Source organism: Mytilus trossulus, chromosome 1, assembly GCF_036588685.1.
Source record: "Mytilus trossulus isolate FHL-02 chromosome 1, PNRI_Mtr1.1.1.hap1, whole genome shotgun sequence".
In the NCBI taxonomy this organism is placed as follows: domain Eukaryota; kingdom Metazoa; phylum Mollusca; class Bivalvia; order Mytilida; family Mytilidae; genus Mytilus; species Mytilus trossulus.
In genome coordinates this window covers 92,597,855-92,624,810 of record NC_086373.1, presented here as the reverse complement: position 1 = coordinate 92,624,810, position 26,956 = coordinate 92,597,855, and the positions used below count along the sequence as shown (strand labels likewise).

Here is a 26,956-nt window from a genome sequence, read left to right as displayed (position 1 = left end):
CTGAAAAAAGTACCGGAGCTAATTTTGGAGTTTATGCCCAAAGCGAAACAAGTCAAATGTCCCTGACTGACGATTGACATTCAAATAGAAAGTAAACCTTCAACGATGGAAGGGCTGATCCCTGTAATCAACAAACTACAAGATGTTTTTAACACTGTTGGTTCAGAGACAATTCAGCTTCCACAAATTGTTGTGATAGGCAATCAGGTGCATGCCCTTAAAAATATTTATTTATCTCTGATGTAATATCAATGATAATATCAGTTAACAGTACACATTAAGTCAAAATTTAATCTAAGACTGGTTTTGATATTGCCAAAATAATATACAGGTTAAAGAGGAAAAGTCTTTATTTATAGAAGGGGCCTTGGTGGCCACTATATGTATGTACTTTGAGATTCTGTCAGTTTCCGCACACCCCTTGATTGACTGCAAGGGTACAGAGGATCCATGTACACTCCCTAAGAATTAATGGAGATGTGCCCTTATAATATTATCCCACCACTGGATACCAGATGTGTGTTTTAGAGGGTGAAAATTACACACCCTACTGATGCATACCTGCCAACTGTCACTCTTTGTAGGGGATTTCCCCCATGAGGGCTCCCAAATTCAAACTTTGAAAGATCAATTTTGTCGACAATTTTAAACAAAACAACTAATTTTTTAAAGGATATAGCTTATAAAAGTATGAAGAAGCCAAAAAATAACATTTGCAATATATTTGAAGGCCCCCTTAGAGCTTTTGTAGGACTACTAGATCCATCTTGCACGAAATAAAAAACCATGGGCATTTTGAAAAGTTGGCAGGTATGCTGATTTACTGAAAAATCAACGCCTCGAGTGAGAATCGAACATGGGACTTTCAGTACTGTAGCCATCGGTCTTAACCACAAGACCACGAACCCACACCTAGTGGTCCAAGTAATTTGTCTACAAGGATCAATAGCATGTCAAAACTGATGTATTCACAATTGTGTTTGAACTCTACTCTTGACATGTACCTTGGAAACCTATTTTAATAGATTCGGAATGAACATTTTCCTGCTGAAGGTCATTGTTCTCTCTGGGCAAATGCTGGGTATCTCAGTTTTTGTCGAATAGTTAATATATATTGAAAAATTACCTGTCTAAATCGATCCATTGCAATCAAAACAGAAAGTATTTTTTAATTATTTGGGTGATTTAATTAAACAACTACAGGATGACCGAGTATCCCTGAGGGTATGTTAATTTAAATAGTGACTTGTTATTACAAATGAATTGGCCGAGGAAAAAAAATGTGAGTTTCTGGTAACCTGACTGACCCTGTTTTTTAGCCCTGACCCTAATTTTTTTATTGAATCTTCCAAAAAAAAAAAAAAAATGGTATTAATCGACCCTGTTTTTGTACACAGGCTTCTGTTAATCCACATAATAATTTATCTAACTTGCTTCCACTGGCACAGAAAGCCAGTAAAACATTTTATTAATGTCAAAAGGTATTCTCAATTGGTTAAAATCCAAGAAATTTGCACAGCAGATGCTTCAAAAACATTGCAAATGGACAACTTCCGGTATTTGAAACTAATTACGGACTTGGACTTGGGGAAAACCATGACAATTTTCCAAATTTCGTTTACAATGTCAAAACAAAGAAATTCCGACCTACCCACCCTATCTTTCAAAATGATGGTACCGGAAACACAGATTTTTTTTTTAGGCCTTAGCATGTTTTTGACCATGTATCCAGTGATCAAATGATTTTTTTTGTAAAAAAATGTTGAACTAGTCAGCTGTACCCATAGCCGAAAATGACAAGAAAGGGACTTTCCCTTAGATCAATTAAATGCACATTATTCAAATAATTACAGCCACAAAAGTGTAACTGCCATTCTGAAGCTAAACTGTTAAATTGAATAATAGTTTTAAAGCCTTTCACTGGATAAAGAAGTCGTGCCACACAACAAGGTCATTGGCTTTGGAATCACATTTACGGGATGCCAGATTCCCTTTAGAGGTCCTATATATATAATTCAGATGCTCCTGAAGATTTCCGTTAGCTGGATATAGGAAGATGTGGTGTGAGTGCCGATGAGACAACTACATGTATTTAGCAACGATACAGTCCGAAAAGATTGATAATCTGTTCTCACTTGATGTATGAATAAAATGAGGTGTGGTACACATAAAAAACACTGATGTAATTTGTTCTTAACTATAATTATTATGTTACAGAGTTCAGGAAAAAGTTCTGTGATTGAAGGATTAGTTGGGAAAGATTTTCTACCCAGAGGAACTGGCATTGTTACAAGACGTCCCCTTATTCTACAACTGATACATGTTAGTAAAAATGATACAGAAACAAGATTCCAGGAAGGAAGTGGAGGTAACAAACAAATATTTGTTTTTATTGAAGCATTTCATATGTTAGTGATTTTTTTCTAAATTAGGTTGCTTACCCAACTAACAGTTAATAAATGTGTCTAGTCACAAGGATTTATAAGTATATTTTTCTTCAAAGTGCATTAATTATTATTAACATATAAATCAATCTGAAATATTATAACTTAGCTTGATTGATTGATTGTTATTTGTTGAGCGTCAAATGACAAAATTTTGTATGCATGTACAGGAAGCTATCAAAAAACTTTTAAAAATATGAATACAACATAATATGAAACATTGCTCTTCTGTCTTCTATATCCTGAATTAATGAATTGTGTCCTAAATGTGTGATTTGGTCACTACTGTTTTTAAAATGAAAATTTTTAACAGGGTTCTCACTAAGGCGAGTCCATGAGTCCTGGACTCATAAAAATCTGTCTGGACTCACCATTTTCGAAACTGCCGAGTCCACAGATGCATCAAGATTGAAATATTTTGTATAAACTGAACAAAGTTATACACAAATGTCATCATTTTATAGCATAAGTTTAAAAGTGATCTGAATTTAAGGTCATTTTAATGCTCTGTTAGGCCATGGAGACCAAAATATTACATTATATTGCAATAAAATATTTTCTTCTTGCTGTTGGACTCACCATGGCTAAAAACGATGAGTCCCTGGACTCACCTTCAAAAATCCTTAGCAAGAACCCTGTTTTAAGATGACAGCAATAGTTCTAAGCAAAAAGTCTTTCATTGTATATTTCATATTACCTGTTAATTGCAGATGCAATAAAAGCTGAAGAATGGGCCAAGTTTCTACACACAAAGAACAAAATTTACACAGATTTTGATGAGGTTCGAAAGGAAATAGAAAATGAGACAGATCGAATGGGTGGAACTAATAAGGCAAGTTTATGTTTTGTTATTTAGTTGATTATTAAGGAAATTATTTTATGAGTATTTCTTCATCTGAATTGTCTTGTAAATGCTTTCACAGGTACCATTCTTGCAAGATTTTTATGAAATTTATGTCAAAGGTTCATATCAGTAATGCCTTGGAACTTGAACACGTTTGAAAATCAGTTTGGATAGATTGATTATAAAGAAGTTGTGTCCCTTTAAACTTTATATATTCTATGGAAAAATGCATTGTAAATAGATGTGTGCATACAAATCTTGAAAGTTGTGTTTAAGTTTATATCAAAGGAATATAATAGCAATGTCTGAATTTATATAATTAATATGATGATAAGTAAAGATTGATAATAGAAAAAAAGAAAATAAAGGAGAGAAAAAAATCGAGATTTAAAGACAACAAAAACAAAGTAGCTAGTATTTGTAAGATATAAATCTGAAATTTATGTTTTTCGAGTGTGGTGTGATTGTAGCCCTAGAGAATTGACTTTGCTCTTTTAGAAGCTTAGTTTTAAGACAGGTTACAGCAGATTAAATGTTAAAGAAAGTATTTCTTTATATTTACAGGGAGTTTGTCCAGAGCCTATAAGTTTAAAGATATTTTCACCAAAGGTTGTAAATTTGACATTAGTTGACCTCCCAGGACTGACTAAGGTTCCTGTTGGAGACCAGCCAGAGGATATTGAGGACCAGATTATAGAGCTGAGTCATAAATACATCACCAATCCAAACTCTATAATACTTGCAGTAACAGCAGCTAATACAGATATGGCCACTTCAGAGTCATTGAAACTTGCAAAAGATATAGATCCTGATGGTAAGGGAAAAAGTGTGCCTCTTCCTCAACCTTAGACACACTTACATGTAGGTTAAAGGATTAACTGTTTTTCAAATGAAAATGTAAGATTAAAATTGTTAAAACAAGACACCATCAATATGAAGTCTTTGTTAGTCAGATAATTAATTGCTTTTAGACAAAAGGGATTAAAATAAATTTTGATTGAATGTATTTTACAAACTTTGATTGAACCATCAAAACTATCAAATTTGAACTGTCTCAACTCATGAAACTCTATGGGAAACCCATAAAAACCTGTCGTGCCATGTATAGTGTTATGAAACCTTTTCGAGATTTAAATCTGATGTTAGTCAATTTTTTTAGAACCACAGTATCAGAACTCAATGTTTCAATATCTTAAAGCTATTCATTTATAGTGATCATATTTTGAAGGTCGCAGAACTTTAGCAGTAATAACCAAATTAGATTTAATGGATCATGGAACAGATGCAATGGAAGCTTTATGTGGTCGTGTCATTCCTGTTAAACTTGGTATTATTGGTGTTGTCAACAGAAGTCAAGCTGACATTAATCATAGAAAGGTAAAATGTACATTTAATAGAGTTATTGATCATTCATATCTTAATTGTCACTTCCTTGTCATATCAAGCAAGTATTTGAAAAAAATGTGATACTATATTGCTTGAATTGTTCTGAATTTTTTTTATAAGTGATAATCAGCACGGCTTTCATTAGGGAATTGTGATTAAGTACACACGGAACAAACATTATGATTAGTTTATCCTGCATAGTGACAATCATGAAGACACTTGATAAACTTTAGTAGTGAAGGGATACATGTGGCCCCTCTGCCCTGTAAATTATGTCATAAAGGTATGCAAATTTTCTGGTGAAGAATATTATTTGAAAGTGGTCTATTTTATTTTTTAGCTTCTTTGCAATTATTTATTAATTATTCAATAATCATCAATCAATCCATTCTTTAATTAGGGCCCCGCCTTTAGGCGGGTCGCCCTATAGTGATCAGCCTGTCCGTCCGTCCGTCCGTAACACTTTAACTTTGTGTCCGCTCCATATCTAGAGAACCATTATGATTTCATACTTTATACTTTACATGTTTATTAACCACCACCAGAGGGCTTGCCATGATGTATGTACAACTTCCTAGGTCAAAGGTCAAGGTAAAAAAACTTTGGTTTCAGTTGACAAACCTGTGTCCTGTGGTCAAGATCGTGTCCGCTCTATATCTTGAGAACCGTTATGATTTCAAAGTTTATACTTGACATCCATTTTAACCAACACCAGAGGGTGTGTCATGATGTATGTACAACTTCCTAGGTCAAAAACTTTGGTTTCAGTTGACAACGCCTTGTCCTGTGGTGAAGATCGTGTCCGCTCCATATCTAGATAACCGTTATGATTTTATACTTTATACTTAAAATGTTTATTAACCAACACCAGAGGGTGTGTCATGATGTATGTACAACTTCCTAGGTCAAAGGTCAAGGTCAAAAACTTTGGTTTCAGTTGACAACCCTGTGTCTGTGGTGAAGATCTTGTCCGCTCCATATCTAGATAACCGTTATGATTTCAAAGTTTATACTTGACATCCATTTTAACCACCACCAGAGGGCGTGTCATGATGTATGTACAACTTCCTAGGTCAAAGGTCAAGGTAAAAAAAAACTTTTTTTTTTTTTTTTTTTTTTTTTTTTTTTCAGTAGTCAGGCTTTTACAATCCCTTTACATCACCACCTGACTATGGTGTTAAGAGGTTTGATATATATATATACAACAAAAAATTGACTACATTTTTTTCTTCTAATGTGAATATATATTATTTAAATATTAACATTATAATAAAAAGTGGAAAAGAAACAATCACACACACATACACACACTCTCGCACTTGCATTAACATAACATAAATCAACTTGTGTATTGCAAAGAAAAATGTTATCTTTGTTAAGATCTGCTCTTTATGAACTGTAAGTTTCATTTTTTATTTTATATGATTTGAATCAAAAGTAATGGTGACTAATCAGTAAAAATGTAATCTAATGGGGCCCAGAATTTTTGAAAATAAGGTGTGGTACCATTTTTCTTTGCTATATAATGTTCATTTTCCTGATATTTTCTTATTTTTGCTAATAACCCTATAATACTTGGTTTCTTTTCATACAATTTACATTTGTATATATAGTTCTTTGCAATAATAATAATCAAATTCAACAGTAAACTCTCATTTTGAAGACCAAGAAAAATGTGCTTCTTAGATAATGTAAAGTTCACAAAATATCTTTTCAGTTTTTGTGAAAAAGTTTGCCATATAAAATGTGTTATTGGACATTCATAGAATAAATGCTCCATGGTTTCATCAGAAACCTTACAAAAAGTACAAAGCTTTGAATCTTTAAGTTTAACTTTATATAAGAAAGTGTTAGTTGCAATTATTCTATGTAAAAATTTATATTGAAAAGTTCTTAAATAAGTGTCTTTACATGATTTTCTTAAAATAACATAATATTCTGACCAATCTGCGATTTCAATACCTAGTGATTCCTCCCATTGTAAGAACTTTTCTGTTGGCAGTTGCACATTTCTGTCAACAAGATCTTTGTATACAAACTTTGCCTTTTTGTTACACAATAATCTTTCCAAAAAAATATCAATACAGTTAAAAGTTTCAAAATTTACATGAGCAATCTTTTCTTTAATATATTCTCTCATATACTTTGGAATGTTAGCAATGAGACCATAATACTTTAAAAAATTATTTGTTTGAAGTCTTGGTCCTATCTGATCAAAATTACAAAAGTCCTTAGTCTCTAAGTTAATAAGGTCAAACAAAGACTGCACTCCCCTTCTATGCCACTGAATAAAATACGGAAAATCTACTAGAGGTGCAAAATTTAAAATATCTAATGACAAAATATCTTGAACAGAAATATTGGTAGCAGGCCTTGCTACATGAAAGCTAAAAAATACATCCTTCCAAAAAGGATTGCTAAGACTATCAGAGATTTCTCTGAGTTTCTCCTTTTGAAAATGCAATACCCTTTCTCCACCATACTGTTCAAGGTTTTTTAATAATAATGATTGCCAACTACCATATAAATTGGATGAAAACCTCTTTATCCAGCCAATCTTAAGGTATATATTAAAATAATGTATATTAATCATATTTAAACCTCCTTGTGGAATATCTCCGATTAAAGTACTTCGTCTAATTCGATCAGGTTTTCCATTCCATATGAATTGAAAGAATAAAGTATTCAACTCATTTAATTTTGATTCTGGCAAGTTGGGTAGTGCAGTCAACAGGTGAATTAATTTGGGAAGTGCCAAAGTCTTGATAACAGTAATCTTTCCCATTAGGGTTAATTTTCTATGTTGCCAACTCTTAAGAATGCCTGACACTTCCTTTATCTTTTTGGAGAAATTAATTTCTGGCATACTATCAAGATCTAAAGAGAATTCAATTCCCAAAAGTTTAAAATTTGAATAGCACCACTGAAGATTTAAATCAGGACAGAGAATCAGATCTGAATACTTTTTATTCCCAACCCACACAGCTTTAGTTTTAGAAGAATTAATTTTTAACCCAGATACTTTTTGGAATGAGTCGAAACAATTTAAAGTCTCCCTCAAAGATGTTTCAGTTCCATCCAAAACAAGGAAAGTGTCATCAGCATATTGACTCAAAAGGGATTCATTTTCATGAACAAAAGTTCCCTTTATTTTGGGGTTTGACCTTATTTTCATAGAAAGTAACTCAACACCTATAATAAAAAGATAAGGGGAGAGGGGGTCACCTTGTCTACAGCTTCTCTCCAAATTAAAGAAGCTTGAAAGATGGCCATTATTTATAACACAACTTGATGCTTTCAAATAAAATACTTCAAACCATCTGCATAAAGATGGCCCAAAATTGAAACTCTTCAATGCTTTTTTCAAAAAAGACCATTCAATAGAGTCAAAAGCCTTTTCAAAATCTACTAGTAGTAAAAGACCAGTTTTGTTATGCTTTTCCAAATAGTGCATCAAATCATACAATAGACGTGTATTCTCACCCATAAATCTATCTTTAATAAAGCCTTTCTGACAGTCACTGATAATAGATGGTAAAACAGGTTTTATTCTATTAGCAATAACGGCAGAAGCAATCTTGGTGTCAGTATTCATAAGGCTAATTGGGCGCCAATTAGCTAGATAACGTCTATCTTTATCTTCTTTTGGAATACACGTAATGACACTTTGATACTGAAATTTAGAAAATTCCCCATTTTCATAGCCAAAATATAATGATCTAAAAAGAAAAGGTCCAATATCTCGCCAAAAGACTTTGTAAAATTCTACAGTATACCCATCTGAGCCTGGACTCTTTCCATTTGACATAGATTTTAGAGATCCTGCACATTCTTTAAAAGAAATATTACCCTCACACAAATCCTTCTCTTCTTCTGTGAGTTTAACATTGTGCTTGAAAAAGGAATCATCATCACATTCCAGATTTTTACTTGAGTATAATGTTTTATAAAAATTCATTTCTTCTTGTAAAACTCTAGATTGATCTGATATATGTTTTCCATTTTCATCTATGAGCTCAGTTATCGTTTTTTTAATAAAAATTTTCTTTTCCAATTTACAGAAAAACTCTGAACACTTTTCCCCATTCTCTTGCCAGTTAGCGTGGGATCTTAAAAAAACACCTTCAATTTTTCTTTCTCTTATATTTTCTAATTCTAACTTTTTCTGGTTTAAAGCTGCATGAATTTGACCATCAGGAGATATGTTCATATGATTTTCCAAACTTTGAATGTCATTTTCCAGTAAAAGTGTTGCAGCTTTTTCCTCTCTAGCTTTTTGAATACTGTAACCAATAGACAAAGATCTAATTTTCATTTTTATCAACTCAAAAAATACTTGATCATTGCATGAGAGTTTAACATTTAACAGATCATCTATGTTGCCTGATTCATAATATTCTAAAATACTCTCATTTATACATGTTTTAACTTTTTTGATATAGTCTAAATCTCGCAACAGTTGGGAGTTAAATTTCCAATATCCCTTTCCCCGCTTTGCTAAACTGGCAGAAAAGGTGAAAGTTATAGCAGAATGATCTGTCTTATACCCAGGAATAATGTTAGTATTTTTCATGAGTGAAAACAGATCCTCTGTGACTAGAAAAAAATCAAGCCGACTTTGTTTTATGGGTGAGCATTGACGCCATGTATATTTTCTATCGTTTGGATAACAGGTCCGCCAAGGATCTAATAACTCAAGACTTTCTACTATTTCTTCAATCTTTTTTCGTGAGTTTGGGTTTCTATTATGAATAATATTGTAAGTGTCTATGTTTGTATCTTGTACAACATTCCAGTCCCCACATAATAAAAAGCTAGTATTTGAAAATGATGCCATTTTCTTATAAATGTCATTAAAAAATGAAGGTTCATCAGTATTAAATCCATACAAACAAACAAAAGTAATGCGTTGACTTGACAAGGATAAATCTAAGATAATATAACGACCATCTATATCAATAATAGAATTATGTACTTCAAAATCAAGACCTAATTTGAACATAATACTGACACCTGCACTTTTGTTACTATGATGACTGAAAAAACATGTATTTCCCCAATCCTCCTCCCATTTTTTTTCAATATCTTTATTACTATGGGTTTCTTGAAAGCAAATTACTGAAGCATTTTTGCCCTTCGCCCAATCAAAAACATCTGTTCTCTTTTTTGAATTAGAAAAAAGACCCCTTACATTCATAGACAACACTGTTACAATATTATCCATTATCATATAAAACAAAACAATATTTCAAACTTGAGCAGATAAATTCTAACTTAAAAACCAATACACAATCATAGTTTATACAATCATACACACATTCAACAATAAGATGACACTTTGGCATAGATACCTGTAAAGTCATTTTTGTACAACAAAATTTCATTTACAGTATGGCATTTAATTATTTACAATATAAAGATAGTTGTTTTCTAAAGACAATGTATTAATTAGTATATATATTTAGTTGAGAGATTCATGATAAGTAAAAATAATAAAAGATTTTCGTTATCTCCCTTTGATTTGTATTTTTTTTTTTTGAGTTATCTCCCTTCAATAAATATACAGTTATCTTCAAATTAAGAAGGGTTCACACAAACAAAAATAAATAGAATTATATATATAAAAAAAAGTACTTTGAATCAAATATGAATTCAAATTATTTAAATCAAATTCAGAGAGATGCATTATAAGTAAATAAATTGATAATATGCACAGCCCAGATTGTTTTAATCTTATTACATGTACTATCTTTCATTTTTTACAGTGATGAAACATTAAGCAATATATCAAATAAGGAAATGAATTTCAATGACCTTTTTATACGACCGCAAATTTTGAAAAAAATTTCGTCGTATATTGCTATCACGTTGGCGTCGTCGTCGTCGTCGTCGTCGTCGTCGTCGTCGTCGTCCGAATACTTTTAGTTTTCGCACTCTAACTTTAGTAAAAGTGAATAGAAATCTATGAAATTTTAACACAAGGTTTATGACCATAAAAGGAAGGTTGGTATTGATTTTGGGAGTTTTGGTCCCAACATTTTAGGAATTAGGGGCCAAAAAGGGCCCAAATAAGCATTTTCTTGGTTTTCGCACTATAACTTTAGTTTAAGTTAATAGAAATCTATGAAATTTTGACACAAGGTTGATGATCACAAAAGAAAGGTTGGGATTGATTTTGGGAGTTTTGGTTTCAACAGTTTAGGAATTAGGGGCCAAAAAAGGGCCCAAATAAGCATTATTCTGGGTTTTCGCACAATAACTTTAGTTTAAGTTAATAGAAATCAATGAAATTTAAACATAATGTTTATGACCACAAAAGGAAGATTGGTATTGATTTTGGGAGTTTAGGTCCCAACAGTTTAGGAATTAGGGGCCAAAAAGGGACCCAAATAAGCATTTTTCTTGGTTTTCGCACCATAACGTTAGTATAAGTAAATAGAAATCTATGAAATTTAAACACAAGGTTAATGACCATAAAAGGAAAGTTGGTATTGATTTTGGGAGTTTTGGTCCCAACAGTTTAGGAATTAACAGCCCAAAGGGTCCAAAATTAACATTTGTTTGGTTTCATCAAAATTGAATAATTCGGGTTCTTTGATATGCCGAATCTATCTGTGTATGTAGATTCTTAACTTTTGGTCCCGTTTTCAAATTGGTCTACATTAAGGTCCAAAGGGTCCAAAATTAAACTTAGTTTGATTTTAACAAAAATTGAATCCTTGGGGTTCTTTGATATGCTGAATCTAAAAATGAACTTAGATTTTTTATTACGAGCCCAGTTTTCAAGTTGGCCCAAATCGGGGTCCAAAATTAAACTTTTTTGATTTCATCAAAAATTGAAAAAATGGGGTTCTTTGATATGCCAAATCTAACTGTGTATGTAGATTCTTCATTTTTGGTCCCGTTTTCAAATTGGCCTACATTAAGGTCCAAAGAGTCCAAAATTAAACTAAGCTTGATTTTAACAAAAATTAAATTCTTGGGCCTCTTTGATTTGCTGACTCTAAACATGTACTTAGATTTTTGATTATGGGCCCAGTTTTCAAGTTGGTCCAAATCAGGATCTAAAATTATTATATTAAGTATTGTGGAATAGCAAGTCTTTTCAATTGCACAGTATTGTGCAATGGCAAGAAATACCTAATTTCACAATATTGTGAAATAGCAATTTTTTTTTTAATTAGAGTTATCTTTCTTTGTCCAAAATAGTAAGCAAGAAATATCTTATTGCAAGATTTTTTTTTAATTGGAGTTATCTTTCTTTGTCCAGAATCAACTTAAATCTTTGTTATATACAATATACAATGTATATTCACTTTTTACTACCAACTGATAAATTTAAATAATCTTTACCATTCAGTGATAACAAGCAGTTTTTTTACATCTTAATATTTTATGATGTATTTAAATGAGTAGTTATTGTTGCAAACTCCATTAGAATATTTTAATTGAGATTAGTTTTGGAATAAGGGAAAGGGGGATGTGATTAAAAAATTGGGTTCAATTTTTCTCATTTGAAATATCATAAATAAAAAGAAAATTTCTTCAAACATTTTTTGAGAGGATTAATATTGAACAGCATAGTGAATTGCTCTAAGAGAAAACAAAAATTTTAAGTTCATTAGAACACATTCATTCTGTGTCAGAAACCTATGCTGTGTCAACTATTTAATCACAATCCAAATTTAGAGCTGAATCCAGCTTGAATGTTGTGTCCATACTTGCCCCAACCGTTCCGGGTTCAACCTCTGCGGTCGTATAAAGCTACGCCCTGCGAAGCATCTGGTTTGTTTTTGTTTTTCAGTTTTTGTTCAATATTGTCAAATAAGTCAAATCTAATTCTACTCCCATCCTGCTGCTTGGCATAGACATTGCAATTATAAAACCAGACGTTTTCAAAATGTTCACCGTTTTTTAATCTTGTCATCAGTCCTAGGTTACGCTGTGTAATATCATCATGGAACTTGATGTCATTTTTTAGCCCTCTCTTCTGTCTCATAATTTTAATTTTCAGTTCAGTATTGCGTACTTTAACAATGATAGGTTTTATGTGTCCCTCTTTCCCAGGAATTCTGTGTATTGCCTGTACATCATCAGGTTTAATGTCTACCTTTAACTCTTTGTTTACCATATTAACAAACTCATCTCTCAATACCTCATGAGGCCTTTCTGGGTAGTTGAGCATTCTGATGTTATGCTTTCTACTATACTGTTCATTATAATTTCCAAGCTTAATTGCATCAATAGCTCTATTGTTGTTATCACTTACTTGTTCTTCTAATTTCTCTATAGATTTATCTTTTGCCCTCACACGTTCTCTCAGGTTTTCATTGTCTATCATCAGAGAATCCATTTGATCTTGTAACTTTCCAGTTGTCTCCCTTACTTTTGCTTCAATTTTTTCTGAGAAATTCTTTTCAAAAGTTAATAATAACTGTTTAACAATGTTGGTAACAATATCTTTTAAGTCTTTTTGTTGAACCAAACAGTTAATTGCACTACTTAAATCATCTTTAGTAACTGTTACCTGAAGGGCCTTTTTGATTTCACTAAGAGTAGTTTGAATACTAGTCATGCTATCAGTACATTCCAAACTTTCATCTGCTACATCTGAATGAGTTCGTTTGTTCTGCTTTGGTGGTTTTTCTTGTGAAGATTCTTTAGCTCCAGGCTTTTTAGCTGCCAACATTGTTTGTACAGTTTTAACACCTTTCTGATTACTATCCCCAGGCATACTTTCTATATTTTAAACAACAGTTCAAAATACAAAATTATTAAATTCCACTGAATCCAAAATGTTTTTAACACTAATACAAGTCCATTGAAGAAGGAAATTTCAAAATAACTTGATTTCTATATAGTCCATACAATTCTGAATATAATGATATAACTTTCAATAGAATTCTTCATCAAAATCCAGCTTAAAAAAAAACTTGGGTTTCAGTTGACAACCCTGTGTCCTGTGGTGAAGATCGTGTCTGCTCTATATCTAGATAACCATTATGATTTCAAATATTATACTTGACATCCATTTTAACCAACACCAGAGGGTGTGTCATGATGTATGTACAACTTCCTAGGTCAAAGGTCTGTCTGTCTGTTGGTCTGTCCATCGCTAACAAATTTGATCCACACTATATTTTGAGAGGACAGCTGTTATTATTTCATACTTTATACCTGAGACTATGTAATAACTTCAAATAATGCTTCATATCAGATTATCCATACAACTTATTTACCCCACGTTATTGACAGCCGGGCCCACAGAGATGGCTCCCATCTCAATGGTATCTTGTTTCTTTACCCATGGTTGCAACATGTAGATGTTCAGGCAGTGCACCAAATAACTATTCCAAACTTCTAGCTGTATTGATATAATTTAGGTTAATATTTTTGAAGCATTTTATTGAAGCAAATCATTATACAGAGTTGTCTCCCAGTTTATTAATAGTTATCTCCCTTGCCATTAACATCTTTTTACACTCCAATCTTATTTTAAAGAGATTTGAATAAATACATTGAGGTGATTTGGAGATTTCTGTGTGTCTACCAGTAACTAATTTTGAATATTTGTGATAAGATTAATGATTTTGGTTGGTTCATTTGAAGTATTTGGTACATGTGCTTTCCATGGTGCATGTGTAGTTATAGAGATAGTAAGTGAATTACTATCTTGCCATCAATGAAGTGAAAATGAAAAAATATTGTTTATACTACTATTGATCAATTACTGAAATTTCTGCTCTGAGAAAAAATGTTTAAGTCAAAATGGACTAGAAGTCATGTGAAAACAAGCAAAACATTTAAATTTTTGTTATTTGATGATAAAGTAGAGGAGTGAAATGTCTTGAGTGAGTAAGCTTTTTTTTTTTTTTATAAATTATATGAACATGTCAAACAAATGGGGTAAAATAACAAAAGGTAAATCTGTTGTTTTAGGATATGAAAGATGCTTTAACAGATGAGGCATCATTCCTGCAAAGAAAATATCCATCAATAGCAAATAGAAATGGTACATTATTCTTAGCCAAGACTCTGAACAGGGTATGTATAGCTATATATAAATGATGATATACACAATATTACTATATGTATATTCGTGAGTAAAACATTTTGAAGACACGTTTTTCTCAGCCAACACATATACATACATAAAATTGAGAATGGAAATGGGGGAATGTGTCAAAGAGACAACAACCCGACCATAGCACAGACAACAGCAAAAGGTCACCAACATGTCTTTAATGCAGCAAGAAATTCCTGCACCGAAAGGCATCCTTTAGCTGGCCCCTAAAAAAATATATATACTTGTTCAGTGATAATGAACAACATACTATACTAGGAATTGTACACAAGAAACTAAAATTAAAAATAATACAAGACTAACAAAGGCCAGAGGCTCCTGACTTGGGATAGGCACAAAAATGCGGAGGGGTAAAACATGTTTATGAGATCTCAACCCTTACCCTATACCTCTAGCCAATGTAGAAAAGTAAACGCATAACAATACGCACATTTAAATTCAGTTCAAGAGAAGTCCAAGTCTGATGTCAGAAGATGTAACCAGAGAAAATGTATATATTACGAAAGTTAAAACTTTGCATTCCTTAACTAGCCTTTCATGCATATAGATCAACTAGAATGACTGTTTCATAACATTTTAACAGGGAAACAACCACCTCAAAATAAAATCTGTAGGTTGGCATTTTTTTAAGAATTATAGAGCATGAGGCAGATTTGAAATTAGACTTAAATGCAGCTTTGAAATTGCCATATCTTGTCATTGTTTTTATACGCCCGGGACGGGACATATTATGGTATACCTCTGTCCGTCCGTCCGTCATCCACACTTCGGACAATAACTCAAAAACACTTTCACTAATTTCCATGAAACTTTGGTGAATTGTTTATATCTATTGACGTAAGCTCCCTTTCGTTTTTTTTTTAATTTCAGATTTTAAGTTTTGAATTTATGGGGCTTTATTCATAAAAAAGGGGGGATTTTCAACACTTCGGACAATAACTCAAAAAGGCTTTCACCAATGTCCATGAAACTTTGGTGAATTGTTTATATCTATTGACGTAATCTCCCTTTCATTTTTTTTTAATTTCAGATTTTAAGTTTTGGATTTATGGGGCTTTATTCATAAAAAAGGGGGGATTTTCAACACTTCGGACAATAACTCAAAAAGGCTTTCACCAATGTCCATGAAACTTTGTTGAATTGTTTATATCTATTGATGTAAGCTCCCTTTCAATTTTTATAAATTTCAGATTTTAAGTTTTGGATTTATGGGGCTTTATTCATAAAAAAGGGGGATTTTTAACACTTCGGACAATAACTCAAAAAGGCTTTCACCAATGTCCATGAAACTTTGGTGAATTGTTTATATCTATTGATGTAAGCTCCCTTTCAATTTTTTATAAATTTCAGATTTTAAGTTTTTGATTTATGGGGCTTTATTCATAAAAAAAGGGGGATTTTTAACACTTCGGACAATAACTCGAAAAGGCTTTCACCAATGTCCATGAAACTTTGGTGAATTGTTTATATCTATTGATGTAACAAATAATACTTAATAAAATCTGATGAAAACATAAAATTTGTAAAATCTTTAGTTCAATTTAAAACATTAAATTTCTTGTAAAAAATAGGTTCAATAAATGTCATACGTTTGTTCTATTATTGAATGGTTGCAAGGATGAAAGCACATTAGCAGTCCCTGAGATACTAACTGTTCCCTGAGGCATATATCATTTTATGATAACATTTTTACTATCTAAGCTATGGATAAAAATCAAATACTGTTTTTGCATATAGGATGTTTTACTCTTGTTAAAATTGGTTGCAATTGAAATCACAAATGATACCTTAGCATCACAGCTTTTTTATAGAGTTAGGTTTCGGTGGAAGGGTTGAGCGCAATAAAAAATGTTATAAAACATAACTAGTCTACAATAGCACATAAAAAGTGAACAAGTGACAACTTAAAAATCCTAACATGTGACTAAATATTCCTTAAATGTTAAAGGGTGTCATTTTATGAAAAAAATAAGGAAATCAAGTCTCCTAAACAATTATCAATATGATCATCTTGTGAATATTCTAAACAATAAAAAGGTTCAATCAATATACCCCAAAAAAAATACCTTCTTTCAAACTACTATAAAATTTTGAAATCAGCCATATAATTACTAAAACCCATAATCATATATCACTTTCCTTATATTGCATTGAAGACTTCTATGTTATATGCCAATGTTAATGATATTTGTTTTTTATGCTAAATATTGAAAAGCTGAACTAGGTTTAATCATCAGTGTCTTCTTCACTGTAATCACTGTCCTCATCATCAGAAAAATCCTCATTTTCATTCTCAGAAGAGGCCTCCTCATCATCAATGAAATCCTCATCCTCATCATCAATGAAATCCTCATCTCCATCATCAATGTAATCTTTATCTTCATCATCAATGAAATCCTTACTTTCATCACCTAGTTCCTCATTTAGATCATAACTTTCAGTAGAGTCACTTTCACCATCTTCACTTTCCCTGTTATCTTCTTGCTGCTCCTCATTGTCATTGTAGTCTTTTTTGCCATTTTTATACGCCCGTCGTCTTTCAGACGGATCTTATTATGGTATGACAGGTCCATGTTATTCATCTTTGACCAAAATATTAAATATATTTCTTATCATTACAGTTATTGATGCATCACATTAGGGACTGTTTACCAGAGTTGAAGACCAGAGTGAATGTATTGATTGCCCAGTTTCAGTCACTGCTTAATTCATTTGGTGTACCAGTTGATGATAAAGTAAGTCTTTCTGTAATGATGTATGGTAGATTTTAAAGAACAATTAAACATAGATTGATTCATTAATGGTTGGATTCATTTGAATGTTGACAGAAAAATATTTTAAACAGTGATGTTTTTCAGCATGTAGGAATATGAATAAATGGGATTTGCAGCATAATGGTAAAAACTATTTCTCACTAAAGATTCAATAAGTTGACACCCTCTGCTGCCATGTGTAGGTAATTTAAAAGACAGAATGATATATAAATTAGAATGAAAGGGTGAATTAATGCTGACCTGAATTTAAAAGCAATATTAGTTTTTTCATCTGTTGACCAATCAAATTGGTCCTGTGCATTATATAGGGGGACACTGTAAATAAACAACAGTTAAAAGTTTAAGAAACATAATAAAGTATGCAGAAAAGTAAATATCTGACAAGATTTTGAAGATTATACAGAAAATAATTTAAAAGCAGGTTTACCCGCTATGAACCATTTAAATTAGCCGTTTTGTTTTTGACTAAATTCCAGTTATTAATTGTAAGTTGATATTTTTCAGAGTCAGTTATTACTACAGATTATCACCAGATTTGCAGCAGCTTACTGTAATACCATAGAGGGAACAGCTAAAAATATTGAAACCACAGAATTGTAAGTAATCTGTCAACAAAGGAAATATCTGTATATCAATTATGTCAGTAGTAACCATTGAGCATTGATGAGGAGTAGATAAGTTTCAGTGGCGCAAACTGTTAACATGATTTTAAATAAAAAGGTGTCATTTTTGTACTTGCAGTTATATTCTGATAGTTATGTTAAGATAAAGATTACTTTAGACATTCAACTTATTTTAGGAATATTAAGGCAACAGGGTATTTGCAATTATCCAGCAAATAAATAGTTAGTTTGGTTTTATATTTTTGTTAATATAATAAACCAAACTTGCATTTAATGAATCTGTGTCAAAGCTGGTAGTGAATGAATTCCAAAGATTTAACATAATATTGAAATTAAAACCAGCGTTCTTGAAAGGTCAAAACACAATTAAACAATTTATCTGACAACATTTATGGCATTGAACGTTATCATTTGGGGTTCAGTAAATTTCTTCCATTTTTTTTTTTAAATATTTATAAGGAGAATAAAATAATATTGATCTTGTTTTGGTTATTTTAGATGTGGAGGAGCTAGGATCTGTTACATCTTTCATGAAACATTTGGTAGAACATTAGAATCAGTAGATCCCTTAGGAGGCCTCACAACTTTTGATATTCTGACAGCTATAAGGAATGCAACAGTAGGTAAAACTTAGTTATTAAGGCTATGTTATCTAAGACTTGAATTTTTAATACCCTTTTATGTCTTTTTTTCATGGTAATCCAAGTATTTTTTTTCTGATAATGTTTATGCAGTTAGACTGCAGAATATATCATTTGCTTTAAACAACTACAAATGAATGGAAGATAAACAAAACGGGTTTTTTTTAAAGTTATTTTCTGTTACATTAAGCAGAATTTTATTTGTAAATCACACATTTTATTATTTATAATGTATTCAGAATTATATGGTTTTTAATAGGGACCACGACCTGCATTGTTTGTGCCTGAAATATCATTTGAACTGTTAGTAAAGCGACAAATGAAAAGATTAGAAGAGCCAAGTTTACGTTGTATAGAACTAGTTCATGAAGAAATGCAAAGAATTATTCAGCATTGTGGAACACAGGTATAGATTTTTATAGAATAAATGTTTTAATTTTGATGTGTTTAAATAATAATCCAATAGTATTTACAAAGTAATGTAGGAATTTTTTTGCCATTTATAAATATATCAAATCCCTTTTTCCTGTTATATTATAGGATTATTGGTGTATAAACTACCAATTAACTCACAAACAAATAAAAGTCCATAGGACTTTTATGATATGTTTGTGAGTGACTTGGTCCAGTTTCTACACCAATAAATTCCTTTAAAAAGGCGTTTAATCGTTATAATTCTTTAAAATTGGAGAAAGGGGACATATTTTTCCACACTCATTACCTCTATCACACTTAAATAGTATATTTATGTCATTGAATAGGCCTTGCGCATGGATATATTTGTAAGTTAACACAAATATATGTATGTATGCAATGAAATTTGCTATCTGATGAATAATAAACTGCAAAAACTCTTATTATCATTCAAATGAATGTTTTTGTGTTTATTATTTTATTAAACGTGCAGTGAAAATAAATTTTGTTAACGATGTTGATATCATCGTTGCCATCTTGTTTACATTAGTTACGAAAATAAGTTCAATCAACGTCGTCTATCGAAGAAAAAAAAAACGTCAAAATTAACTACCGGAAGTCCTCTGGACCAATCATATCAACATATTCTCTAATATGCAAATCATATAACAATTATATACATGTAATTAAATCTTAATAATTTTGTGGGTTTTTTTTTCTGGTTTAACCTGAAATATTTAAATCAATCCCTGACTGCAAGGAGCATAGATGCCAACCATTACAATTTTTCCGTAATTTTTCTGATTAAGTGATCAAAACTACGCTATTACAAGCAAAGTAAAATAGTTACTGATTCCAGTTCATCTCCATTCAATCTTGTAAAACACAGATTTTTATCATTGCTTTTCCAGGCTGGTTGTGTATTTAGAACACGCCAATGTAATGCTTCTGGTTTATTGGGAGTTATCGACATATCGCTTGATAACTAACTGACTTCCGAAGAGGCAAACTTGCATTTTATGGAAGTAGCTTTCTCTCTTACAAAAATGAACGAGTCGATGCCGTCTGAACAACTAATAAATGAAATACATAGTACTGATAACATGTTGCATGAAACATGTTATTGCACATCACTTTGCAACCATTCGTCAGTAATTGTTTTGGTAGATGCACATTTTTGAATGATTACTGAAAAGTTTTCAAAATTACTGAAAATTTGATCGATTGATACTGATTGTGTCAAAAGGGGATTGGCATCTATGCAAGGAGTTAACCCTTATTTTCAAAGTTATTTTAAATTGATATACATGTATTCAATTTGAGTAAATGCAGTTACTATAAATGAAACAATCCTGACAGCATAAGGTCTCACTATGTGTGATTACTTTGGTAAATATGTTCTTTTAATGTTTATTTCAATCTAGTCATTTTGTTCAGAACATTTTGAAAGGTGTCTGGCTAATTACTTGCCATTTTGTTATTTTTAAAAGTAAACATTTACTGAAAATAAGTTCTACACTTTTACTCAGTACTTGTTAACCTAGATAATTAATGGAAATTTTTCATATTTTTTTATTACAGCAAGAGATGCTGCGATTTCCAAAGTTACATGAGAAAATTGTAGATGTAGTCACAAATCTGTTACGTAGAAGATTACCTCCAACTAACACAATGGTAAGATTTACAAAGTAAAAAAAAAAAAGGCACTGTTGATTGAATAGAAAGCAATATTCCATCTCGGTAATTACCTAAATGATCTTCTGATATAAAAGCTTTACCTAGAGTACATGATATCATGGGTTATGTCCCCTGACAGTTCCTGCCAAAGACTTTAAAATTGAAACTTGATGCTTCTCCACTAGAATGAAGGCTCAGATTTAGAATATTGGGATGGGATAAAATATTTTCTGGTAGATTATCACCACATTTAAGATTCATCTTAGTATGCCAGTTAAGAACAAAGCAGGATTTTATTTATATACACCTACATAATCTCAATATGCTTGAAAAGTTAGCAGATTGATTTTAAACAAGCATCTATCATAGAACTTGTGTATGGCATAATTTTAAGTAGATGCTTTTATTTGAACAAGTAAATAATGATTTATAGTACAATTGAAAGATACATTTATCATGAAACCATGCAACATTAAAAAAAGGGAAATGAAAAGTTAACATTGACTCAATATGACTAACATGAAAACTATGCAAGAAAAATAGTAATAACTTTACAAAATGTTTGTTTTCTTTTACCAGGTAGAAAATTTAATGTCAATTGAGTTAGCCTATATAAATACAAAACATCCAGACTTTTCAGAAGCACACTTAATACACAAAGCTTTGTCAGAAGGCAATAGTTTAGGTCATTCCTTTGACCATCATAGATCCATCGAACAACATAAAGTACAAGACTCTAGACCAAAGCAGGTGAGTAGAAATAATGTTAACAGAGAATACATGTATAGAAGGTAACTTATTAGAAGGACATTTGATTATGCAGATCAGTTGCATCCATTATGGCATGTAAGGTTGAGACTGTCTGTACTAATACACAAAAAATGTTACGGTCATTTAAAGATGCTCTGTAGAGCATTTTAATAACATGAAATTTAATACAATGATAATTGCTGATTTATAACAGAATATAAAATAATAATTTTCTAAAAACTTTTAATTGAAAGAAAACGATATTATATTTAAAGGACAACATGAATATAAACTTATTTTACTTATCAGTAGACTAAAAAATTGTCACACTGATGCATGTATAGTGTTGACAGTTGAAGGGTACATTATCATGAGATATTCTTAATCAAATGTCCAACTTTTTCAGAGTGCACATGATGTGGTATCAACCAAAGGATGGAAGTTAGGTAGTTTGATGTCTGGTGGAAGAGCTGAGGCTGATAGTACATCAGAACAGGGATCCAGAGCAGGAAGTGCTTCCAGTAGTGTAGTCGGTTCACCTGCTCATTCTAGGAGGGGTATTAATTTACTAGATAATGTGGTAAGCTTTTATAACAAAAATCTATTTTTAAGTATTCTTTTTAAATCTGTTGTTATCTAGACAATAAAAGTACATAGCTATTAACCAATCAGAATCCAGGATGTTTGTATTAGGTGTAAATATAAATAAAAATTGTTAATCTGATAGTAGAATTATTTGACTAGGAAATGACAAATGTTTGGAGCCTATGAAAAGAGACACTACCTTCAATAATGAAAAAAAATGAATTTGACACAAATCATTCATCATGTTTTCTGTTGTAGCCAAGTCAACAAAATACAAGGAAACTTTCCCAAAGAGAACAGAGGGACTGTGATGTTATAGGTAAGGTTATTAATAGGAAAATTTGTTCTATAATATAAGATAAGTTTGTGTAATTTTGAAAACAAATCATATAATCATGGAGTAGGTGCAATAAGGTCCTAAAATGGATTCTTTTACTAGTTAGAATTTCAAATTAAAATTTATTGGACAATATCACAAGAATCATTGCTAAAATATAGGAATATTTCTGTTTGTTGAAAACTAACATGCTTGTGTTCTTTTCATGAGGTTAAAAAAAACAGATATTTTAATTTTCAAGGAAAAATCAAGGAAAACAGAGAACTTCAGTTGATATTTTTTAATTGAAAACATACAGCACATGTTTGAATATTAGTTTGATTTATCCTGTTCCCTATGTTCCTCGGTCTGAATTTAGTTGGAACCAGACAATTATGTCGAACTTCACCAAAATCTCTACTTATGGCCTATCCAGGTTGTTAGTTTTATTGCTTTATAAGAAGAGTTGCACAAAACTTCTGTCTCACTTTCTTATGTGTCATTTAAGAACTTGAAAGATTATTAGGGCCCCGCCTTTAGGCGTGTCGCCCTATAGTGATCAGTCTGTCTGTCCGTCTGTCTGTCCGTAACACTTTATGTCCGCTCCATATCTAGAGAACCATTATGATTTCATACTTTATACTTTACATGTTTATTAACCACCACTAGAGGGCATGTCATGATGTATGTACAACTTCCTAGGTCAAAGGTCAACGTCAAAAAAACTTTTGTTTCAGTTGACAACCCTGTGTCCTGTGGTGAAGATCGTGTCCGCTCTATATCTTGAGAACCATTATGATTTCAAAGTTATACTTGACATCCATTTTAACCAACACCAGAGGGTGTGTCATGATGTATGTACAACTTCCTAGGTCAAAGGTCAAGGTCAAAAACTTTGGTTTCAGTTGATAACCCTGTGTCCTGTGGTGAAGATCGTGTCCGCTCTATATCTTTAGAGCCATTATGATTTCAAAGTTTATACTTGACATCCATTTTAACCAACACCAGAGGGTATGTCATGATGTATGTACAACTTCCTAGGTCAAAGGTCAAGGTCAAAAACTTTGGTTTCAGTTGACAACCCTGTGTCCTGTGGTGAAGATTGTGTCCGCTCTATATCTTTAGAGCCATTATGATTTCAAAGTTTATACTTGACATCCATTTTAACCAACACCAGAGGGTGTGTCATGATGTATGTAAAACTTCCTAGGTCAAAGGTCAAGGTCAAAACTTTGGTTTCAGTTGACAACCCAGTGTCCTGTGGTGAAGATCGTGTCCGCTCCATATCTAGATAACCGTTATGATTTCAAAGTTTATACTTGACATCCATTTTAATCACCACCAGAGGGCGTGTCATGATGTATGTACAACTTCCTAGGTCAAAGGTCAACGTCAAAAAAACTTTGGTTTCAGTTGACAACCCCGTGTCCTGTTGTGAAGATTGTGTCCGCTCTATATCTTGAGAAATGTTATGATTCAAATATTATACTTGACATCCATTTTAACCAACACCAGAGGGTGTGTCATGATGTATGTACCACTTTCTAGTTCAAAGGTCTGTCTGTCTGTTGGTCTGTCCATCGCTAACAAATTTGATCCACACTATATTTTAAGAGGACAGCTGTTATTATTTAATACTTTATACCTGACAAACATTTTCAACTTAACATATATATTAACCAACACCAGAGAATGTGTCATAATGTATGCATCCTAGGTCAAAGGTCAGTCCGTCGGTCTGTCCATCCCTTCGTTGTTCTTAACAAATTGTGTCTGCTCTACCTCTTGAGAACCGTTATATTTTATACTTTATACTTGGTGGGTCATAATATATTGAAGGCATAATTCTAAAAATATGTGACAAATATCAATTGGGTAGCACCTTTAAACATATTGTTCAAACATCAATCCATATATCCAGAAGTCACCTTAGAGTAGTCAACAATGAGTTCACATCATGCAGTCATATCACTATTATACTATGAAAGTAAGTTGAGAATATTTATCAGTTTTAACTTAAAATCACACGTGAGACTATGTAATAACTTCAAATAATGCTTCATATCAGATTATCCATACAACTTATTTACCCCACGTTATTGACAGCGGGGCCCACAGAGATGGCTCCCATCTCAATGATATCTAGTTTCTCCTCAAAATATAGACTTATCATTCAGGGCCAAATATGGTCTTTACCAAACTAACTGCTTTGAGTACCCATATGGTACAAGCTTATAATCTTATACAAGTTTTATCATAACAAGTTTTACTTATCTGTTTACTTGTTATTGTTTCAGAGAGATTAATACACAGTTATTTCCTAATAGTCAAAAAGAATATACAAGATAATGTACCAAAAGCTATAATGCATTTCTTGGTAAACCATGTGAAAGACAATTTACAAAGTGAATTAGTTAGTCAATTATACAAGAAAGAAGAAATAGATTATTTATTAGAGGAATCAGAACACATGGCTACTAGGAGAAAAGAGGCACAAGAAATGACACAGGTAAATTTACAATTACTGAGGAGGAGATATATGCATTGTTTGTATATCACTTAGAAATAGTAAATTTTAACTTAGATGAATTTTAATTCTGTTTAGTTTATCCAGAGTTATTGGCCCTTAGCACAATATTATATTATCCTTATATGCTGATGTACATATGGGTATGACGTTCCATTGAATTATTTAGAATTATGCCCCTTTTCAACTTTAGAAATTTTTAATATCCAGCACCAACATTGTTACGACAATTCCAACATGTAGATGTGTATGTTGATATGCAATCATTTCCTGTATGTAGGAAGTACATGCATATTTGAATGTTAATTTGAGATGCAGGGGTATAATTATAGTATAGCTTACAGTTTGATTTTATAATTTTTTGTTAATATTCAGCAAAATAAACACACCCTGTGCAATCCTTAGGCATAAGAATGACTAACAAGAATATGTCCATAGTACTATATTTTCTATGTTCAGTGGACCGTGGAAATAATACATATAAAAAAATACCAGTCTTATTATATAAAAATATATAAAAATTATAGAAATACAATGAAACTGTACTTATTGGTAATGACATGAACGCTACTGAAAAATATATGTATTGTGTTAAAATATTTTCGTTGAATTTAGAAAACTTTTAAGTATGAATTGTATTTTATATTTCAGGCATTACAGAGAGCTAGTCATATAATTGGAGAAATTAGAGAAACTCATCTGTGGTGATTCATGAATATTATATACTAAGCCCTGAACTTTATAAATAAACTTGCAACTAGAATTACAATGATTACAGATATGGGTCCAGTTATAAGTTTGTGTTGGAGTCAGAGAAGAGCGTTGTAAATGTATCTGAATGTTGTATTTCTGGAATAACTAATTTTACATATTTATGATACCAATGGACAGCTTTATTGAAGATTAATGTTGTTTTTTTTATATTTTCATGCATTAAATCAGAGATTTGAGTTTGCTGTTCCAATGAAAATAAAACTAGTAAACTATTATTTGCAATCTTAGAATCGGTAAATACTAAAATGCAAAGTTATTATTTCCATTTTATTAAATCTAAACATTCTAAATGATTACCAAAGATGAGTCCATCCTAGTGCATAAAGTTGTATTACATTGTGTCATGGAATTGATGCAATGAACCTGTGAACAATGTCCAACTAGAATGTGCATAACAAATCCCATATTGTTTCTGTTTGTTTATCCCAAAGCTTTGTAATTGTAATTAATATTGTTGTGGGTACTAATTTTTATCATTAAGAAATTATTATCTTTCACCTTTTACAAGTGTTGTGATGTGAGGGTTAGCTTGATTTTTGTATGACCTAAACAAGGGAGATAATTCATTTAGGTAATTGTAGTTTTACAAAGTTTATTTGTATGTCATTTAAACCATCTTTTATCCTCATATCATCTGGCTTTTTCAAATTAATAGAATAAATGGTCAGTAACCCCAGCTTTTCTTTTCATAATTTGAATTAATACTTTATAATCTACATTCCTGCAAAATGTTGAAAATCCGTATAATTTCTCAAAACATTTCAACAATGAAAACATCATAATACAAAGTATGTGAAAATTAGAATAACTCCTGTTTTTCTGTCAAATTTCTATATGCTTAAATCTGGAAAAACAAGCATTTGGACATGAAACAAAAGTACTTCCCGCTTATGGCCCTTAATGTTACGTCACTAAACTTGTCTTTTATACCATTGAAGAAAATATTTTGTTAAAGTTGAGTGTGGATACGTGTGCTGTATCAGATTGACCAAGTGCTACAAGAGCATGAATGCATTTATGGTAGAAAGTTCTGTGCTGTAAATTTAAAAGTACTACAATTATGATTGATTTTTTTATACGACCGCAAATTTTGAAAAAATTTTCGTCGTATATTGCT

The 26,956-nt window shown here is 31.6% G+C and overlaps 1 protein-coding gene across 2 annotated transcripts; it reads left to right on the top strand.

The window, feature by feature from the left end:
• LOC134690845 (dynamin-1-like protein) lies at positions 1 to 26,930 on the top strand. 2 transcript variants are annotated; one of them, XM_063550962.1, is made up of 16 exons: positions 1 to 207; positions 2,218 to 2,368; positions 3,155 to 3,276; positions 3,853 to 4,102; positions 4,517 to 4,665; positions 14,614 to 14,718; positions 17,380 to 17,493; positions 18,037 to 18,128; positions 18,654 to 18,774; positions 19,056 to 19,202; positions 20,792 to 20,884; positions 21,467 to 21,637; positions 22,044 to 22,217; positions 22,481 to 22,541; positions 24,836 to 25,047; positions 25,717 to 26,930. In XM_063550962.1, the coding sequence occupies exons 1-16, from the start codon at positions 106 to 108 to the stop codon at positions 25,771 to 25,773; spliced, it is 2,121 nt and encodes a 706-aa protein (XP_063407032.1). In that variant the 5' UTR covers positions 1 to 105; the 3' UTR covers positions 25,774 to 26,930. The 2 variants fall into 2 exon arrangements, with proteins under 2 accessions (XP_063407032.1, XP_063407037.1); XM_063550967.1 differs by having other exon boundaries at positions 3,155 to 3,280; positions 3,857 to 4,102.
• The last annotated feature ends 26 nt before the right edge of the window (positions 26,931 to 26,956 follow it).